At 34.8% G+C, this 19687-nt stretch overlaps 1 protein-coding gene across 1 annotated transcript in view; it reads left to right on the top strand.

The window, feature by feature from the left end:
* Positions 1-17424, top strand: part of LOC125682720 (uncharacterized) — a 29644-nt gene extending 12220 nt beyond the window's left edge. Inside the window, exons 4-7 of the mRNA XM_056159436.1 lie at positions 3767-3943; positions 14116-14201; positions 14343-14436; positions 17169-17424. Coding sequence (XP_056015411.1) covers positions 3767-3943; positions 14116-14201; positions 14343-14436; positions 17169-17410 — 599 coding nt within the window. The 3' untranslated portion in view covers positions 17411-17424. The remainder of the gene's footprint in view (positions 1-3766; positions 3944-14115; positions 14202-14342; positions 14437-17168) is intronic.
* Positions 17425-19687: the final 2263 nt, after the last annotated feature.

Here is a 19687-nt window from a genome sequence, read left to right as displayed (position 1 = left end):
GTAACAGCAAATACAGTCTTAAAATCAAGATTAACAGAATATGACAATATATATATATGTAAAACATACTGAAAATTTTGTCCTACCAGACAATTAGAACACAAGGAGTGGGGGGGTGCACCCCCTACCCTTCCTTTTTCTCACAATTTTTTTGATGTGTGTGTTATTCTTTTTTTGTTTGGCTATCAATCATATAATACATAAAAATGCATACATGCTATCTCATACTTATAGAAAAAATAAATATAGTGTAACATATATGTACATTCTAGCAACTACAGCTCATGTACAAATAATTTTGTTTCTTGAAAGTACTTGTGAAGAAGAGTTCAAATATTCAACAACTTTGCTGATGATTTTCTGAGGATTTATAATTCTGGGTTTCTTTGAACCAAACACACTCCCTAAAATTCAGTGTGAATTCCTCTGTGAGGACCACGCCTATGTATGATTTTTAACTTGTTCAGGCTTAGATTGCAAGCTATGAGCCTTTTAAGCCTATGAGCCTTTCAATGTAGATATTACATTGCTTTGTACCATTGGAGCTAGTGAGGACTTCACACTATAATAATTCATGGTAAATATATCTAAGATTCACATTTGAATGCTAAATTTGACTCGTACAGTTCTCGTAAACTACAAACATCAAACAAAGAAGTTATAACTGCATGGAACTTTCTAGTCGGTGTTTAAAATTTAAAACCGGATACGTAAAAGCACGGACTTTCCTTAAGTGCAAGACATAGGTATTTCCCTAAATTACAAATTTCGTGTACATTATGAACACTTAATAATTGTACAAATTTGAAAACAAATGGGGTTTACCAATAATACGTTTTGATATATTTATGTCGAAATTCCTCGTAATGAGGCCAAATTAATATAAAGTGGTATTCGTCCTCTATGTCATTTTTACAAACTTTACATACTCTATTTTCTCTAAGTATATTGTTATGGCGACCTGTTTCAATTTCAAGATTGTGAGAGGATAGTCTAATTAGACAAATGTGCCTTTTATACATATTAGGTATAGGTTTACAAAGGTAATACTGTAACGAAAAGTGATCAATAGCATGTTTGTAAATAATACACTTTGACGAACAAGTAATTTGTTCAACTAAACTGTGAACACACATATCAGTCAACCTCTGTTTTATAATAGGAAAGAAAAAATTAGAAGTTGCATTCTCCTGATCACACCAAATATATCCTAACCCTATATCGTACATTTTTTGTTTAATGCAATAGGCCCAATTTTTGCTACAATTTTCCATTCCAACACAGTTGTAATATAATTCATCGTAACAATTTCTAATTATACAATTTTCATTACGCAACACTTTCAACCAAAATTTGAACATTCTGAAGAATCGAATGATTTTCATAGGTAACCTCCCAGTTTTAAAATAAACCGAGGCAGAATTTATGTTCTTTCGCCTACCTAAAACAGATTTTATAAACTTTAACTGTATCTTTTCTACATATCTGACATTACAAGATGTATGGCTACCCCATACTTCACAACCATAATTCAGAATACTTGCCACATTTGTGTCAAAAAGTGTCAATAGTGTTTCTGTGTTAAGGCACATATTCTTAACTTTTGATTTTAATGAGAACAGAGCTTTTCTACTTTGACAGGCTAATTGTTTTTGCGTAAATTGTAGTCACCGTTAAAGTTAAATAAAATACCAAGGCATATAAATTTATCAACAAATTCAATTGGCTGACCATTCAGGTTCCATTTTTCTGTATGCTTGATTTTACCCCCACTCCTAAAAATAAAATTTTTTGTTTTATCAACATTAATAGTGAGATCCCAGTCAGTTGTATATTCATATAACTCATCTAACATATTTTGAAGCTCGTGTACGCTTTCAGCAAAAATGACCATATCATCTGCATACATCAAAACATACAAGTTTAGTTCTCACAAATGTAATGGCACACTATCGTGTTTTAAAAATTGTACTTCAAAATCATTCACAGATAACGAAAAAAGTATAGGAGATAACATCTCTCCTTGTAATAGTCCTACGTTACTTTTAAAACATTCTGACATCATGCCTGCATATTTACCAATAGATTTCATGTTTTGATACATTACCCGGATAATGCGTAGTAATTTACCTCTAATACCATACGTGCTGAGATTTTTCCACAATTTAATTCCATCAGCAGTGTCAAATGCTTTCTTGCAATCTATGAAACAACAATAGATTCTTTTTAATTATTATTAAAAAGCGTTGAAGGGCATTGAATTGCCCTATTGTTCCAAACTCTCTACAAGCCTCGATACCCTCATCATGTGGAATGTTAGTGTAAAGTGAAGTAACATCACATCCATATCGCAAGGAGGGTATGGTCTGGCAGACCCGATGAAGGAGTTTTATTAATTCATTAATGTAATCAGTCGTCTCCTTCAAGTATGATGGTAAATCTTCTACATACTGACGGAGATGTAAATCAACTAATTCATATTTTCTCCATGAGATGTCCAATGGATATAGGACGCCCTGGCATGCCTCATCGTGGATTTTCGGCAGTAAATAACATTTTCCTGGTCTACAGTCGTTAAGACAAAGCGCTCCCAAAACATTTTCTTGAGGGTTGCGGTGATACTAGTAGAGAACTCTTTAGTAGGGTGGGACGATAACTTTTTAAAAGCTTTCGTCCTGTTCGCTGTTGATGAGCCTCTGTTAAGTACTTGTCTTTGTCCATAACAACAACAGTAGAACCTTTGTCTGCCTTTTTAAATGACTACATTATCCTGATTTTTGAATATTTGCAATGTCAATTTTTCTTTTTTGTTGAGAGTAAAATCTGTGTTTGAAAGAATTTTTTCGATTTCCACCTCAACTGCATCAATGTAAGACTCCAAAGCTCCAATTTTGACTTAAAGTGGTTCCCAAATGTTTTCGGTTTGCATAGAGGGGCTTCTCTAAAACATCAGTTACATCTTGGTGTTGAGAGACACTGTTATCTTTGGAGTCCTTGCGGAAAAAATGTCCCTTAAGCCGCAGTCGGCGAAAAATGTTTTATTGTCCTCTATTATTTGTTGATCATTGACTTCATGTGGAGTAGATCAAACTTTAAGGGCTTGGAAAGAAGTGAAGTCTCAGAATCCGAGAGAGTGACACTGCAAACATTCGAAAGGAGACATATATCAGTTGTGTTTTTGTCGTTGGTTGTGATAGTTTTCCTACGTTTGAAGCGTCTAGAACGCGTCTTCTTGATGGTAGTAGGAGATCATTCAATATGGCTCTTTAGAGCTTCATTATCACTATCATGGATACCCCTGCACAGGAATTTCTTTTTCCGGACCTTTAACAGGTCGGTAGTTAAAACCGTGTTATAGGTAGTGACAATTTTAAAGGCTTCTTAAAAATCTATTGGAATGATTTCAAATCCAAGAGATTATAAAGAAAGGCTGGAACCCACAGCTGTCTAAAACTCCTATCCCCACCACGTCTCAATGAAGTATAGGTTCCCTACAATTCTGCAATTCTAAAGATATCCTCATTAACAAATTTTTAAAATTTGGGAAATCATATTCAAATTTAAAATAAAAGGTGTTTTCCTCTTTAAGAGTTGGCCTACAGTAGAAATCCAATGATTTTTTCAAACAGCAACAATATTATATCACTGTCATCTACAATGAAAAGCTGTTTCACCCACGAGTCTGCATTGTCCAATTATCTCGATATATGTAATAATTTGAACTATTATTTTGTAATCAAACAAAGACTATCCTTGCTTATTCCAGGTCTCCATTTCTACGTCGGTGGGAGAAACATAAACAGGAGGAAACCAGGAGGAGGAGATTGGAGGTGGATCAGAAACGGAAAAATGATGAAGATGACGTATCATGCGTTTGGTGCCGGAGAACCTAGCGGAAGTGACAGATCTCCAGAAGACTGCATGTTCTTTTACGCAGGAAATCGCTACACATTCCATAACATTTACTGCGACAATGTCTCTCACCATGGTGGATACATTTGTGAAAAATAAAATTTTGAAATGAGCTCCTTGTTACAGTCTTGAGAGTGAAAATTAGGAAATATTAATCAATGTTATACAAAACTTGAAAATACTAGTACCACCTGTAATATAAAAGGTGAAGATAACTAATCCAATGATTCTTACGAATAGCAAATAAATCGTATCACTGTCATCTACTATATGAAAGGTGAAGATAACGAACAGTAATTAATCTCATAACTCCTATAAACATTACAAAATAGAGAGTTGGGCAAACACGGACCCCAGAATATACCAGAGGTGGGATCAGGTGCATAGGAGGAGTAAGCATCTCCTGTGGATCGGGCACACTCACCGTGAGCCCTACATCTTGATCAGGTAAACGAAGTTATCCGTAGTCAAAATCAGTGTGCCAAGAACGGCTTTACAGTCGGTATGAAACAGGTCAGACAGCATTTGATGCAATGATAGGTTGTATTCGCAAACTATATCGTTATAACGACCATAAAATTGGTAAAATATGACTTTAAACGAGGCTGTTAAACCCCTGCACCATCAACTTGTTTGTCAGTAGCCTACCTTGATTAAAAAAAAAGACCATACGCAGAACAAGCTCTTAAGTATCGAATCAGTTGAGAGATATAAACACCATATGTAGGTGATAATGGAATATTGCTACATAAATAGGGGAAGATGGTGATGGGAAGGTAACATGATCCCGTTTATCATAAAGTTGAATGGTTGGTTTGCCGTTTAAAAATATCTACTTTCAATAAAGTATTTAAGTACAAAGCAGAAGTGTCTTTTAGGTCGAGTTCACAGGGATATATCGAATCGACATCAGAATGAAAATCATTCTTACTGCCAATAGACAAAACGACGTCGATATACATGTATCTACATGTATGGAAGGTGAAGATAACGAACAGTGATCAATCTCATAACTCCTACAAGCAATACAAAATAGATAGTTGGGCAAACATGGACCCCTGGGCACACCAGAGGTGGGATCACGTGCCTAGGAGGAGTAAGCATCCCCTGTCGACCGGTCATACCCGCCGTGAGCCCTATATCCTGTTCAGGTAAACGGAGTTATCCGCAGTCAAAATCAGTGTGCCAAGAACGGCTTAACAATCGGTATGAAACACGTCAGACAGCATTTGACCCAATGATAGGTTGTATTGACGAACTAGATCGTTATAACGACCATAGAATTTGCGAAATGCTGACTTAAATCGAGACTGTTGAAACCCCTGTACCATCAACTTGTTTGTCAGTAGCTTACCTCGATTTTAAAACAACGATTTAGAGGTAAGCTACTGACAAATAAGTTGATGGTACAAGGGTTTCAACAGTCTCGATTGCGTATCAAATCAGTTTAGATATATAAACATCATATGCAGGTGATAATGGAATATTGCTACATAAATATGGGAAGTTGACGATGGAGAAGCTGAAATCATCCCGTTTGTCATACAGCTGAGTTGTCAGTTTGCCGTTAATGTCTACTTTCAATAAAATATCTAAGTATGAAGCATAAGTGGACGACTCTGTGGTGTCCTTTATTTCGACCTCACAGGGATATATCAAATCGACATATGAATGAAAGTTATTATTGTTCATAGACAAAACGTCATCGATATAACGAAATGTCGAATTGAAGGCTACAGCAAGAGATTATTCCTTCTCACGTAGAAGTTTTTAAATAAATTCTGCATTATAGGAATATAAAAACAGGTCAGCTAACAAAGGAGGACAGCCCAGAATGGGAAAGTTAGCTATTACAATTGTATTAACCAGCTACTATTACATGTAACGAGCTACATAAAGTGAGAAAAGATATATTTGGGGTGGGGTGGTTTTAGGTGGGGTAACTTTGTGAGGGGCGAGTTCCCAATGGGTTGAGAAGTAGCCAGCTACTTGAAGGAATAAAGGCTGTAACCAATGATAGCCAGCCACAAAAACAGGTTAATGGGTTTGAAAATAATTATCTATCAAGTTCATTAAATTTGAGTTTTGAAAATACACAAGGGCATCAACTGCGGCTCTGCATATCAGCATATTTCATCAATTTCTGTAAGAATTCAAATTTGAAATCACCATTAATTCAATTGTTGCACGCATAATTTATAATTGATAAAGATGTAATATTTTGGGGGAAGGCCAAATCAATTAGTTTGTTACGCACATTAAATGAACATGTCTTCAAATGCCGTAATCAATTAAATCTTAATTATTTAAGTCATTGTTGATTTAGCGCTCGATACATTTCATTGCATATACCGGTTCATAGCCACATGCAAATAAATTCTAAGAAATATTGTTTTTTTCAATTTGTACCATCAGGTGATGTCATAAACGTCTGCAAAATGTTTTATCAAAACTACATATTCAATTGAAATTTGTCAATGTTTTTTAATAGGTGACAAACAAAATAAGTTGGTTTAGTAAAAGACTTTGAAAAGTCAATACTTTCTATACTTAACCACTTATTTATTCTTTTAAAAGCCATTAAAAATTCAATAATTCTTACTTATGAAAGGCAAAGATTACGAACAGTGATCAATCTCATAACTCCTATAAGCAACACAAACCAGAGAGTTGGGCAAACACGAACCCCTGGATATACCAGAGGTGGGATCAGATGCCTTGGAGGAGTAAGCATCTACTGTCCTATGATCGAAAATAAAATTTACATATGTGTACAATTTACAGATTAAAGTCTAACAATTTTACAGATGACTGTGTAAACTTTAAAGATCAAAGTACAAATTTTACAGATTAAAGTATAAATTTTACAGATTAAAGTGTGAAGAATAAAATATGTCAATGTGGCACCAATACACTTCCGTGCTTGCTTACTATGACATATGTGCTCTGTCCGATACACTCTTGTCTTCCTTTTCCAATACAGGACACTTGGCGAAGGAACAGTCACTATATATGTAAAAGTATCAATTTTAACGCGGCCGCCGGGATAGACTGTCAAATATGGAACCTCGTGGTTGCAAAGCGAGCGCCCAAACCACTTGTAAGATCATGGGTAGAGACGGAAGAACTATGGGTGTGTAGGTTTTAGAGGTGTTTCTAGGTTTGGAACTATGGGTCTGTAGGTTTTAGAGGTGTTTCTAGGTTTGGAACTATGGGTCTGTAGGTTTTAGAGGTGTTTCTAGGTTTGGAACTATGGGTCTGTAGGTTTTAGAGGTGTTTCTAGGTTTGGAACGCCCTTTGTAGATAGGGATACATTTATATCTTTTTCCAGAATGAGGGAAATTGTCTGGTCTCTAAAAATCATCGAAATTGTTAGTGATGCATCTATCTATTTGAATATCAGCAGAGATGAAATGTTAATTAAAAATATAACAATGTTTTGGAGTTTTCTACACTTGAAATGACAAACAATTTTACCTAGCTTGTTGATGAGTATTTAAGATCTTTCTGATTGCACCATCGGAGCTTTTGACTTAATTGTACTGTAATGCAAAGCATTGAATTTTCGGTTAAAAGGCTTTTACTTTTACAATAGATATTATTATTAACAATTTGTTGATCTAACATGTTCTACCTGGCTAGTGGTCTTTTATCAAAGCTATATTGATTTTTTCTTGGACACAACTATACAGGTACAGTCAAAGAAAGCGGATAATTCAATAATGGATAGTAATCGACAACTTTGACAGTTTTTAAAGATATATACATGTTTACTAGCACTGGTGGAATTCCCCGTGAAGGTGCACAGAAATAGGGATTAAAGTGGTGAAATTCCGCGGAATTGTTTTTCTTTTAAAATAATTTTTTTGCTAATACTCTGAACATTACAATGTCCCAATACTTGACAAAACTTTAATATAAAATTTTAACTACCTTAGCGCTTTCACTGTCTTTCTAATATTTTTCAGTAATATTATGACAATGCTGCAGATGACTAGAAAGGAATACTTTATAATGATTCCATTTTAGCACAACCAGCCGAATGTCAATGTGGGTCATTGCCATCACGTGACGTAGACCTGTCGGTGGCTTCTGTAAAGACATTGATGACAAGAATGACATTGTTATCTCCTCAAGAATGGCTGCATAACCAGTCATCATAGTTTGTGCTAATGTTCATAATACAGGCCCTGCAGAAATACTCTTACTTTTTGGAGATTAAAAGCATGTAATATTGTTTTCAAATGTGCGGGGTGGGTTGGCAGCCGGCTTGACTTCACATTGTCTGACAATTCTGCAAACGCAAATAGACCTAAACTAAACAAACTAAACACCAATAACTCCTATAACGGAAAATGTACGTTGTTAAAAAAGGGGCAGGTTCCGTAATACTACGTGCTTGAGAAATTCGAATTTCGATACGGTCAGTCGGAACCAATCACCATGACTTTTAATTAATTGACTTCCTCTCCATCACGGCTGCATCTCTAGTCACCGTACTTGGTAAAGATGTTTGCGTAGAGTAACCACGGAAATGTTGTCACATTTTGGACCTATTCAAATTCCAATATGGCCGGCATGGCTCTTATTCAGCGAGGGCATTAGTATATTTCACATTGATGTTATATACCCGGTACAAAATCTTTAATTTGGGTATACATACTAAAGCTGACTACTGTAGATTCTTAAATATACGCGATAAATTTATCATCGCACAATTTCGCGATAGGCATCCCTCGCAAAATGATGTTCGATTTTAATTTTATGTAGCTAAAATACATGCAAGAACTCTTGATAAACATTTGGCGACTGTACATATGACAAATGTTTGATAACTCTAAGGATAATTCGAAGGACATCAACCATTCTGTTAGAGCCTGTTTCCCTTAAAGACTCCACAGAGCGAACCCTTTTTATACTGGGCGACGTATCAGCCAGGTTTGTCTCATTATTGTTTATTTTCATAGATTAACATATATCGAGCGACAAGTATCCTCGTTCGATGGTTAAATGAAAGGTGAAGATAATGAACAGTTATCAATCCTCATAACTCCTTTAAGGAATACAAAAAAATAGTTGTGCAAACACGGACCACTGGATATACCAGAGATGGGATCATATGCTTAGGAGGATTAAGCATCCCCTGTTGACCGGATACAATCGCCGTGAGCCATATATCTTGACCAGGTAAACGGGGTAATCCGTAGTCAAAATTAGTGTGCCAAGAACGGTCTAACAATCGGTATGAAACACGTCACACGGCATTTGGCCCATTGATGGGTTGTATTAACAAGCTAGATCTCAATACCGATCATAGAATTTGCGGAATGCTAACTTTAAACGAGACTGTTGAAATCTTTGTAACTTTAACTAGTTTTTCACCTGCCTCGATTTAACAACTGATCACACGCATTACAAGATCTTGCTTATCGAATCAGTTGAGAGATATAAATACCATATGCAGGTGATAATGGAGTATTGGTACATGAATGTGGTACATGTAAGTTGACGATAGAGAAGCCGAAATCATCCCGTTTGTCAAAAAGGTGAGTTGATAGTAGGCCGTTAATCTCTACTTTCAATAAAATATCTAAGTTTGAAGCAAACGTGGACGACTCTGTGGTGTCTTTTATTTCGAGTTCACAGGGATATATCGAAACGACATATGAATGAAATTTATTATTGTTAAAAGATAAAACGAAGTCGATATATCTAAATGTCGAATGGAAGGCCAGAACTGGATATTTTTTCTTCTCACATAGAAGTTTTTTTTAATAAATTTTGCTTCAGATGAATACAAAACAGTTCAGCTAACAAAGGAGCACAATTCGTGCCCATAGGAATTTCAGACTATTGGGAAACCTGATCACCAAATACCCCAAAGATATTGGCAATGAGGAACTCTAGAATATTTTTTGATTTCAACTTCAGAGTAGTTGTGCAAGGAATCAGAGTGGTGTTTAACAAAATAATTTGTTTAGATGACTGATCACTAGATATGAATATTTCCGTTTTCTATTTCTCCTTAAGAAGCAATTGTCTATGATGTCAAAAAGTCTCGTCTTTAATTTATCGTGTACAGTGTTGAAAAGTCATACGTTTTGATGTTGTTAATTTGAGAAAAATTTGCGATTTCAAGTTTACTAAAATTCTTTAGAATTTTTTAGAATTCACATTTGATTTACACCACTTCTGGCATATGTAGAGACACAGTAAGTTTGAGGTTTCTCCTTCACAGCTGTTAATATTCTCGTGAAGAGCAAAGATATGGGCTTGTTAGAGAACTTGCTGGACCCAGCAATATATATTTGTAAGGTTTTGTATGTAGTTTAGGAATCCAGTATAGTTACGGTAATTCATATTTATCCGACCCATTCACTGGGATATTAAATGTGCTTAAAACTGAAGCATGGTTTTGAGGAATTTCATCTTTTGAAAGGGCAGTTGGAGTATAAGTACGATTACCAAAAGTGGAATTAAAACCAAGTTCGTGTAAAATACAGTTGTAATAATGAGCCTTACAAACAAGTAAAATGTTACAAGCTTTGTCGGCTGGAACCAAACCATATTCCTCAAGTAACCTATTTAATTCTTTTATCACTTCTGGTTTACTGAACACAGAAGGATAGATGGTACATACTTTTGTTTTAATGTATATTTATGTGTCAAAATCATATCGGACCATATCTGATACGATATAACAAACGTTGACTATGAAAATTTGTTAACCCCTGCTGTATTATTTCCTACACACAGCTGACTTCAATATTCGTATTCCACGAAAACGTCCAACAAAGTCATGGTTATCCTGTCATATTTACAATACATTTTATTGCGTATTTATCATATGAAGTCTTCAGAGTGCAGCTTTCAATCGTTTTTAGTTTTAACCAGGACATCAGTCTTTGTAAATTAAAAAAAAATCAATTGTTTCTCGCAAGACAGGCTATCACATTTTTATTCAAAATTTATTATAGAATGTGAACATTTCTATGGAAAGTCATTTAGGAATTTTAAAGTTTGATATAAGAAATTAAAATGGAAATAAAGAATTCTGAAATTCGTTAATTCAAAGTAGAAATATATTTTGATAGACTTAAACGTGCTTCCGTACATTTCTGATTTTATTTTATCAAAACTTGAACTAGAACGACTTTTGAAGGTGGAAATTACTGAATTTGGGAGGAATATGTAAGGAACATTTTCTTTGGGACCTAAAGAGAGTGTTGTCTTTTAATAGAGGGAAGTTTCATATGATAAATGGGGGAAAAAACCTGTTGTAGTTACAAGGAATATATAGTTTTGTAAGCCAAGATAATGAATTATTTACGTGCCATCACGCGGAGTAAACGCAATGTAACTTAATCTGTTGTGTTGAATTTTACTTATAAATATAACTGGTCGCAGATGTCATTCCCAACCTAGATCAGACGGATGTTCAAGATGACCATCGGGCTTTATTTTTTGTGTTGGTTGTGTGCTACAATTGTACTGGCCTGTTCGGATAAGAAAGGTGAGTGGCATTTACTGTATCAGTATTGATAATTCAATCATAAGAAAGCTTGCCCCAAAAAGGTCTCGTTTAGACTTATCTAAGATATTAAACGATCATCTTTTACCGTTAATAAATCGCTTGTGGGATTTTTGGTAATCATGGTATCATTTTGAAGAGTGTATTAATAAAAAAATAATTCACTACAGGAAATTTCAAAATTTTGATTATTGTTGGAATGATTTCACTTTAAATCTTACATTGAAATCGATGGGAAGAACATGTTTTATCAAAATATCTTAAAAAGAAATCTTTTTATACAGATATATTGGTAAAGTTACATAAACCTTCATATACGAAATAGAATTAAATCATATTGAACGGGGAAGAACTCGGGGAAGTCCTCCTCTATTTGGATTCGTTTAAAACGTAACTGCTGTGATTATTGATTATTTACGACTCTGTGTACTAGTTCTCCTAACTAGGTGACTAACCTTCTTCCTAACATTTGTAAAGGCAAGACGTGGAAAGACCGTCTAATGGTTACCCTTTTTGAAGTTACTTTTGAAATTGCATTATTTACTTTAAAAGTATAATCTTGATATATAATGTTTATCTTTTAAAGTATTTTAATTCATAATTGCGCATTCAAACCATCTCTTATTCCTTGTATTATCTTTAAAACTTTTCCTTCATAGATATAACTTATCTATAATTCTGATCTGTGATATTGAGCTCTGATTTGTTACAGCTTCTCACCGATTCTATCAGATTTAGCCACTACAACCTCGTCATCTTCATCACTTCACGGTGAAAAGCACATTTAGTACTAGATATACCATCTTATATTAGGCCAATTCAACTTAATTGATAGATTATCATCTCGCCCGCCCTTCAAAAATTGCCCCCCCCCCCAATTTTTTTTATTTTGTGAAACTTGCGATTTCCGGAATATTATCATGTCCGACTCTGGTATTTACACTTCTTGTTTACATTTCCGGTATAGCAACGTGAAAAGCCACGTGAAGAAAATAGATCAATATGATTTTCTTAATTTCTCACGTTCTTACAGGCGTAAATCTTGAAGAAGTTAGGTATATTTCTGTTTGAAATTAAAGCTTAACCTGGAATGATGTCTGTGAAAATAGCATAGATTAATATACACCTGGCATTAAATGATGCGCATCTGTTGAAAAAAAAATCATGTCTTTAATATTTTTCTCAGAAAATAAGAATTAAAAAATAAAATCCTCCCACCCGCCCCATACGTTTTGTTGACCCTGGATGATAATATACTAATTAAGTTGAATTGGCCTTATCCATATCATCTTATATTATATTCACTTTTCATTATCCATCCATTGTTATTATTTTCTTTTAATTGTTTTATTTTACATCATTTACCATGTTAGTCGTATCTATTTAACCAGTAACGAGATAATTTGTTCTTCGCTATAATACTGTAGATTCATTTAAATTGGTGTGGGCCAATTTTCGTGTTTTGCTGAATTTTTACAGGTTCGTGGGGATGTAATTTCGCAGATTTAATATATTTGTTAGAAAGATAACTCTGGAATGTAATTATGATTCTTCATTCGTTGAGGATGTAAATTCGTGGGCGAGGGGTACCCACGAATTCCACGAAAATTGAGCCACCACGAATTCTAATGATTCCACAGTAGTGTTAATGAAATTGAAAGTATTTGCATAGTCATTGCCTATATTGATCAATGATTTTGAAAAATAATTCAGTTCAGTAAATCTCCAACTTGAAGTACTAAATCACACCACATTAATTATCAATTGATGCAGGGGGGCTTTCATTTTTGATCTGTGACACAAAATTAAAATTTCGATCCAACTCGATGAAAACAACTCCTTATGTATCACAATTTAATATCAATTGGCGATATAATAAAGGCGATTTGTTGTTGACGTCAAATAAAAGCTGTGAAGTCCTTTTTAGCGAGCAAGGCAAGAGATATGATAAGATAACTTGTCCAATTTTGGCAATATTTTTTTAAAAGAAATTTTAGAATTCTATCATAAAAATATGTCTGAAGCTTGAAAGTTTTCAACGCACTATGCAAATATTAATCAAATTCCAATTGCTAGTCACGTAAGTTTAATTTTTTTCTTCTTCTTCTGTTTAAGCATATGTATTATACTATAGCAAGATAGGAGTCCCATTGGAAATAAGCTTATTTAAGGTTTCGTGGTTATCCATAGGTTATTATATCATCATATGTCATGTTATTCATACAGTTATTCATTCTTTAACTGTTATAACTGCATTGTGCTATATATTATGTCAGGTTTCAATTTGTTATTTTAGATTTATAGTCATGACATTTTGTAATAGCTTATACCTGAATAGAATGAAACGGAAATACCCAACGGCACTTTGGGGGAAGAATTGAAGACTAATTACAAGATTATCAAATATCTATCGAGATGTGCAACGTTTGTGATACTGAAACTGTATGATATATCAATCTATTAATCTTCAGTGATTGTTTGTGAGATTGTTTTCGTTTCTTCTTGGATTAGGACATAAATTCTTGGATTGGTTCATACTTGGAAGGTTTCTAATTAGTTAAGCTATAAACTTGCTGAGGTTATCAATATTAGCGAAAAAGAAGTCACCTCAACTAATGACGATTCTACAGCAAGTTCAAGTGCTAAATTGTGTTGCTTTGTTTCATTTATAGCTGACAAATGCAAGCCTCCGTTTCATATTTATGAGACAAACTGTTATTACATCAGCAGAGACAAAGTTTCCGCAGACGAAGCATTTGTAAGTTATATTTCTATCAATCTCCAAAATTCAATCAGGCGCGTTTTCTCATTTATTTATTTATTGTTCCTGCCGGTAAATCTCCATTTTTTGGATTAAACTTGCATGGTCCTTCTGTTTATATCTTACTTCCTTGTTCAGGCTCGCTGTAGCCGTATGGGGGCGTATCTGGCTAACTTCGAAACACTAGAGGAAGCGATGTTGATGAAACAGAAATTGAAGAGGATGAATTCAGGTAATGTCAAATTCACAATGGTAAAAGTTTAACATTTTTAGAAAAACGATTAAGTCAAACATGTTTTATCCTTATCTGTTCTTAAAGATTTCTAATTATTTTTAAATTCTTGATGTTCTGTACATTTGTGATTAAATTTTATCATTAAATGCCGTGGACTGAAGAAGACGTCAGTCTATTACTAGTAAATCTTCAAAAGAATTCTTTGTCAATCTTCGGAACTCTAAATTGTTTTATTTCCATGGCATTTTACGACCCATTTAGATTCACTCATGTATTGATACATGACGTTCAGGGAATATTTGTTTGGTAAAGAAAATATACCTCTTAGGAGGGAGGATGTGTTCTGTTGAATACTCACGCGGTGCCGGGAACGACGGGTCATTCTACACGGTAGCGCTGATGAAAAGCATGTATGCATGAATCGTTGCCGTTCATACCCTCAGGTGTGTTAAAAATGTTATTCATTTATAATGTTTACAGTTTACTTTCATTTCTGTCAGCTTATCCGCAGCCGTTAGAATAGTCATACTATTTTTATCATTGATTATGCACATTGTTCACATTCCTGAGGAAATGGCTATCATTTGAACTGGTAAAGATGTCGAAGATATAAAGTTTGGAAACGTAAATATTGTAATATGAAAACTGAGATTTGCACCGACGTAAAGTTGCATTGTTGATGATTTTTAAATGTTAGTCGTTGTCTTGGATTTTTTAAAGATAGTTTTTCGGAGACCTCCATTTATTTCCCAGGTTAGACAACACGACTTTGATCAATTGTCCTATATTGTAGGATTCTACTTTTCAGTCTCCCCATAAAGATGTTGGCATAGGGTGGTGTCATTTTTGTTTCCATATCTGTCCCACTAATTTGCAGGTAGTGTTCACCGTTGATCATGAGGTTATTAAATTTGAGGACATGTATAAAAACCTGAATGAGGGATTCAGTTGAAGGACATTGAATTACCCTATTGTTCCATACCTGTGTACAAGCCTCAATACCCTCATCAAATGAATGTTAGTGTAAAATGAAATAACGTCATAGACATGTCTCAAGGAAGGGCGTTTATTAATGTAATTAGTCGTGTCCTTTAAGTATGACGGTAAATCTTCTACACACTGACGGAGATGGAAATCAATGAATTCAGAGATTTTCTCCATGCAATGTCCAATGGTACTGACTATAGGACGGCCTGGCATGCCTTCTTCGTGGATTTTCAACAGTAAAAAACATTTTCCTGGTGTACAGTCGTTAGGAAAAAACGCTCCCAAAACATTGTTAACGATCTAATTTTTGTTGTACGATTTGTTGAGGGTTGCGGTGATATTGGTATAGAACTCTTTGGTGGGGTCAGACGATAACTTTGTAAAAGCTTTCGTCCTGTTCGCTGTTAATGAGCCTCTGTTAAGTACTTGTCTTTGTCCATAACAACAATAGAACCTTTGTATCCCTTCCTGCTCAATGGCCATAAGCGCCGAGCATAGGCCTAAATTTTGCAGCCCTTCACCGCCAGTGGCATCTTCGCTAGCTCCACCGTGGAGCGTCACCCTTGGCTAGCGAAGATGCGGCAGTGGTGACTTCTCCATATGAGTGAAATATTCTTGAGAGGGACGTTAAACAATATCCAATCAATCAATCAATCTGCCTTTTTAATGACATTATCCTGATTTTTTAATATTCGTAATGTCAATTTTTCTTTTTGTTGAGGGTAAAATATGTCTTTGAAAGAATTTTTTCGATTTCCTCCTCAGCTGCATCAATGTAAGACTCCAAAGCTCCACTTTTGCCGTAAAGTGGTTCTCAAGTGTTTTCGGTATGTACAGAGGTGCTTCTCTAAAACATCAATTACATCTTGGTGTTGACTGACACTGTTATCTTTGGAGTCCTTGCGGAAAAAATGTCCCTTAAGCCGCAGTCGGCGAAAAATGTTTTATTGTCCTCTATTATTTGTTGATCATTGACTTCATGTGGAGTAGAGCAAACTTTAAGGGCCTTGGAAAGAAATGTCTCAGAATCTGAGAAAGTGACACTGCAAACATTCAAATGCGGGCTTATATCAGTTGTGTTTTTGTCGTTGGTTGTGATAGTTTTCCTACGTTTGAAGCGTCTAGAGCGAGTAGGAGATCGCTCAATATGGCTCTTTAGAGCTTCATAATCACTATCATGGATACCCTCGCACAGGAATTTCTTTTTCCGGACCTTTAACAGGTTGGTAGTTGAGACCGTGTTATAGTTTGTGAAAATTTTGAAAGACTTTTAAAAAATCTGTTGGAATGATTTCAAATCGAAGAGATCATTATAAAGAAAGGCTGTAACACTCAATTTGCCCTAGCTTGTGTTGATCCCAAGAAAGACAGAGTAACATGAGTTGCACAGAACATCTCATCAAAAGAGAGCCCCAAACTCTCTCTCTCTCTCTCTCTCTCTCTCTCTATATATATATATATATATATATATATATATATATTCTGAAATTCTGAAGATAACATGGCTATACAATTTGGGAAATCATATTCAAATCTAAAATAAAAGATGTTTTCCTCAGTAAGAGTTGGCCTACAGTAGAAATCCAATATTTTTTTTCAAACAGCAAGAATATTATATCACTGTCATCTACAATGAAAGGATGTTTCACCCACGAGTCTACATTGTCCAATTTTGTTCGATATATGTAATAATTTATACTATTATATTGAAATCAAACGAAGACTAAACTTGCTTATTTCAGGTCTCCAATTCTACGTCGGTGGGAGGAACATAAACAGGAGGATACCAGGAGGAGATTGGAGGTGGATCAGGAATGGAAAAATGATTAAGATGACGTACCATGCGTTTGGTGGCGGACAACCTGACGGAAGTGACAGATCTCCACAAGACTGCATGATCTTTTACGCAGGAGAGCGCTACGCATTCCATGACATGTACTGCGACAATGGCTCTTACCATGGTGGATACATTTGTGAAAAATAAAATTTTGAAATGCGCTCCTTGTTACATTCTTTGAGAGTGTAAATTAGGAAATATTGATCAATGTTACACAAGACTTGAAAATACTAGTACCATTTGTAATATCAAAGGCGAAGATAACGAATCCAATATTCTTTCAAACAACAAGTAAATCATATCACTGTCATCTACTGTGTGAAAGGTGAAGATAACGAACAATCAATCTCATAACTCCTATACGCATAACAAAACAGATAGTTTGGCAAACACGGACCCCTGGACACACCAGAGGTGGGATCAGGTGCATAGGAGGAGTAAGCATCAGCTGTGGACCGGACACAGCCGCCGTGAACCTTATATCTTGATCAGGTAAACGAAGTTATCCGTAGTCAAATTTAGTGTGCCAAGAACGGCTTAACAATCGGTATGAAACACGTCAGACAGCATTTGATCCAATAACAGGTTGTATTTGCAATCTAGATCGTTATAACGACCATAGAATTGGCAAAATGATGACTTTAAACGAGGCTGTTGAAACCCCTACACCATCAACTTGTTTGTCAGTAGCCTGCCTTGATTAAAAAAAAAATGATCATACGCAGAACAAGCTCTTGGGTATCGAATCAGTTGAGAGATATAAGCACCATATCCAGGTGATAATGGAATATTGCTACATAAATATGGGAAGTTGGCGATGAAGAAGCTGAAATCATCCCGTTTCTCATAAAGTTGAATTGTGAGTTGGCCGTTAATATCTACTTTTAATATAGTATTTAAGTATAACGCAGAAGTGGACGACTCTCTGGTGTATTTTATGTCGAGTTCACAGGGATATATCGAATGGACAAATTAATGAAAATTATTATTGTTTTAAAATAGATTAAACGTCGTCGATATATCTACATGTCGAATTAAAGGCCACCGCAAGAGATTATTCCTTCTCACGTAGAAGTTTTTAAATAAATTCTGCATAATAGGAATATAAAAAAACGGGTCAGCTAACAAAGGAGGACAACTCAGAATGGGAAAAGTAGCTACTACAATTGTATTAACCAGCTATTAGTACATGTAACGACCTTTATAAAGTGAGAAAAGATATATTTGGGGTGGGTTGGTTTTTAGGTGGGGTAACTTTGTGAGGGGCGAGTTCCCAGTGGGTTGAGAAGTAGCCAGCTACTTGAAGGAATAAAGGATGTAACTAATGATAGCCAGCCACAAAAACAGGTTAATGGGTTTGAAGATAATTATCTATCAGGTTCATGAAGTTTGAGTTTTGAAAATACACAAGAGCATCAAGTGTGGCTCTGCACATCAGCATATTTTATCAATTTCTGTAGGAATTCAAATTTGAAATTTGAAAATACAATTAACTCAGTTGTTGCACGCATTAATTGAAATGTTGCTCTCAATAACTGAATTAAATTGTTGCTTGCATCTAATGAATTCATGTGCACATTGAATTGAATGAATTATAGTTTATAATGGATAAAGATGTAATATTTTGGGGGAAGGCCAAATCCATTAGCACATTAAATGAACATGTCTTCAATTAAATCTTAATTATATAAGTCATCGTTGATTTAGCGCCCCATACATTTCAGTGCATATAGCGGTACATGGTCACATGTAACTAAATTCTTAGAAATAATCTTCCATTTTGTACCTTCAGGTGATGTCATAAATGTCTATAATTTTTTTAAAACTACATATTCAATTGAAATTTGTCAGATTGCTTTTCAATAAGTGAGAAACCAAATAACTTGGTTGAGTAAAAGACTTTTAAAAGTCAATATTTTCTGATTTATTCCTTTTAAAGTCATAGAAATTTAATAATTCTTACTTATGTTCGAAAGTAAAATTTACATGTGTGTAAATATTACAAATTAAAGTGTAGAATTTACAAATTAAAATATAACAATTTTATAGATGAATGTGTAAACTTTAAATATCAAAGTGTAAATTTTACAGATTAAAGTATAAATTTTACAGATTAAAGTGTGAAGAATAAAAAATGGCAATGTGGCACAAATACACTCCCGTACATGCTGACTATGAAACGTATGCTCTGTCCGATAAACTCTTGTCTTCCTCTTCCAATACAGGATACTTGGCGAAGGAACAGTCATCTAAGAACTTACATGAAATTGAATTTACGTTGAATCATGATCTTCAATTCGTGTTCTAGATGAATGGTCTAAACAATGGTTGTTAAAATTTAACCCCTCTAAAACAAAAGCTGTATTTTTTACATTGAATAAGGATATTGATCCTCCTAATTATTTTTTCAAAATTGTCAGTTGG

Source organism: Ostrea edulis, chromosome 1 (genome assembly GCF_947568905.1).
Source record: "Ostrea edulis chromosome 1, xbOstEdul1.1, whole genome shotgun sequence".
NCBI lineage: Eukaryota > Metazoa > Mollusca > Bivalvia > Ostreida > Ostreidae > Ostrea > Ostrea edulis.
The sequence above is the reverse complement of the archived record's forward strand: the minus strand, read 5'-3'. Positions and strand labels throughout refer to the sequence as shown.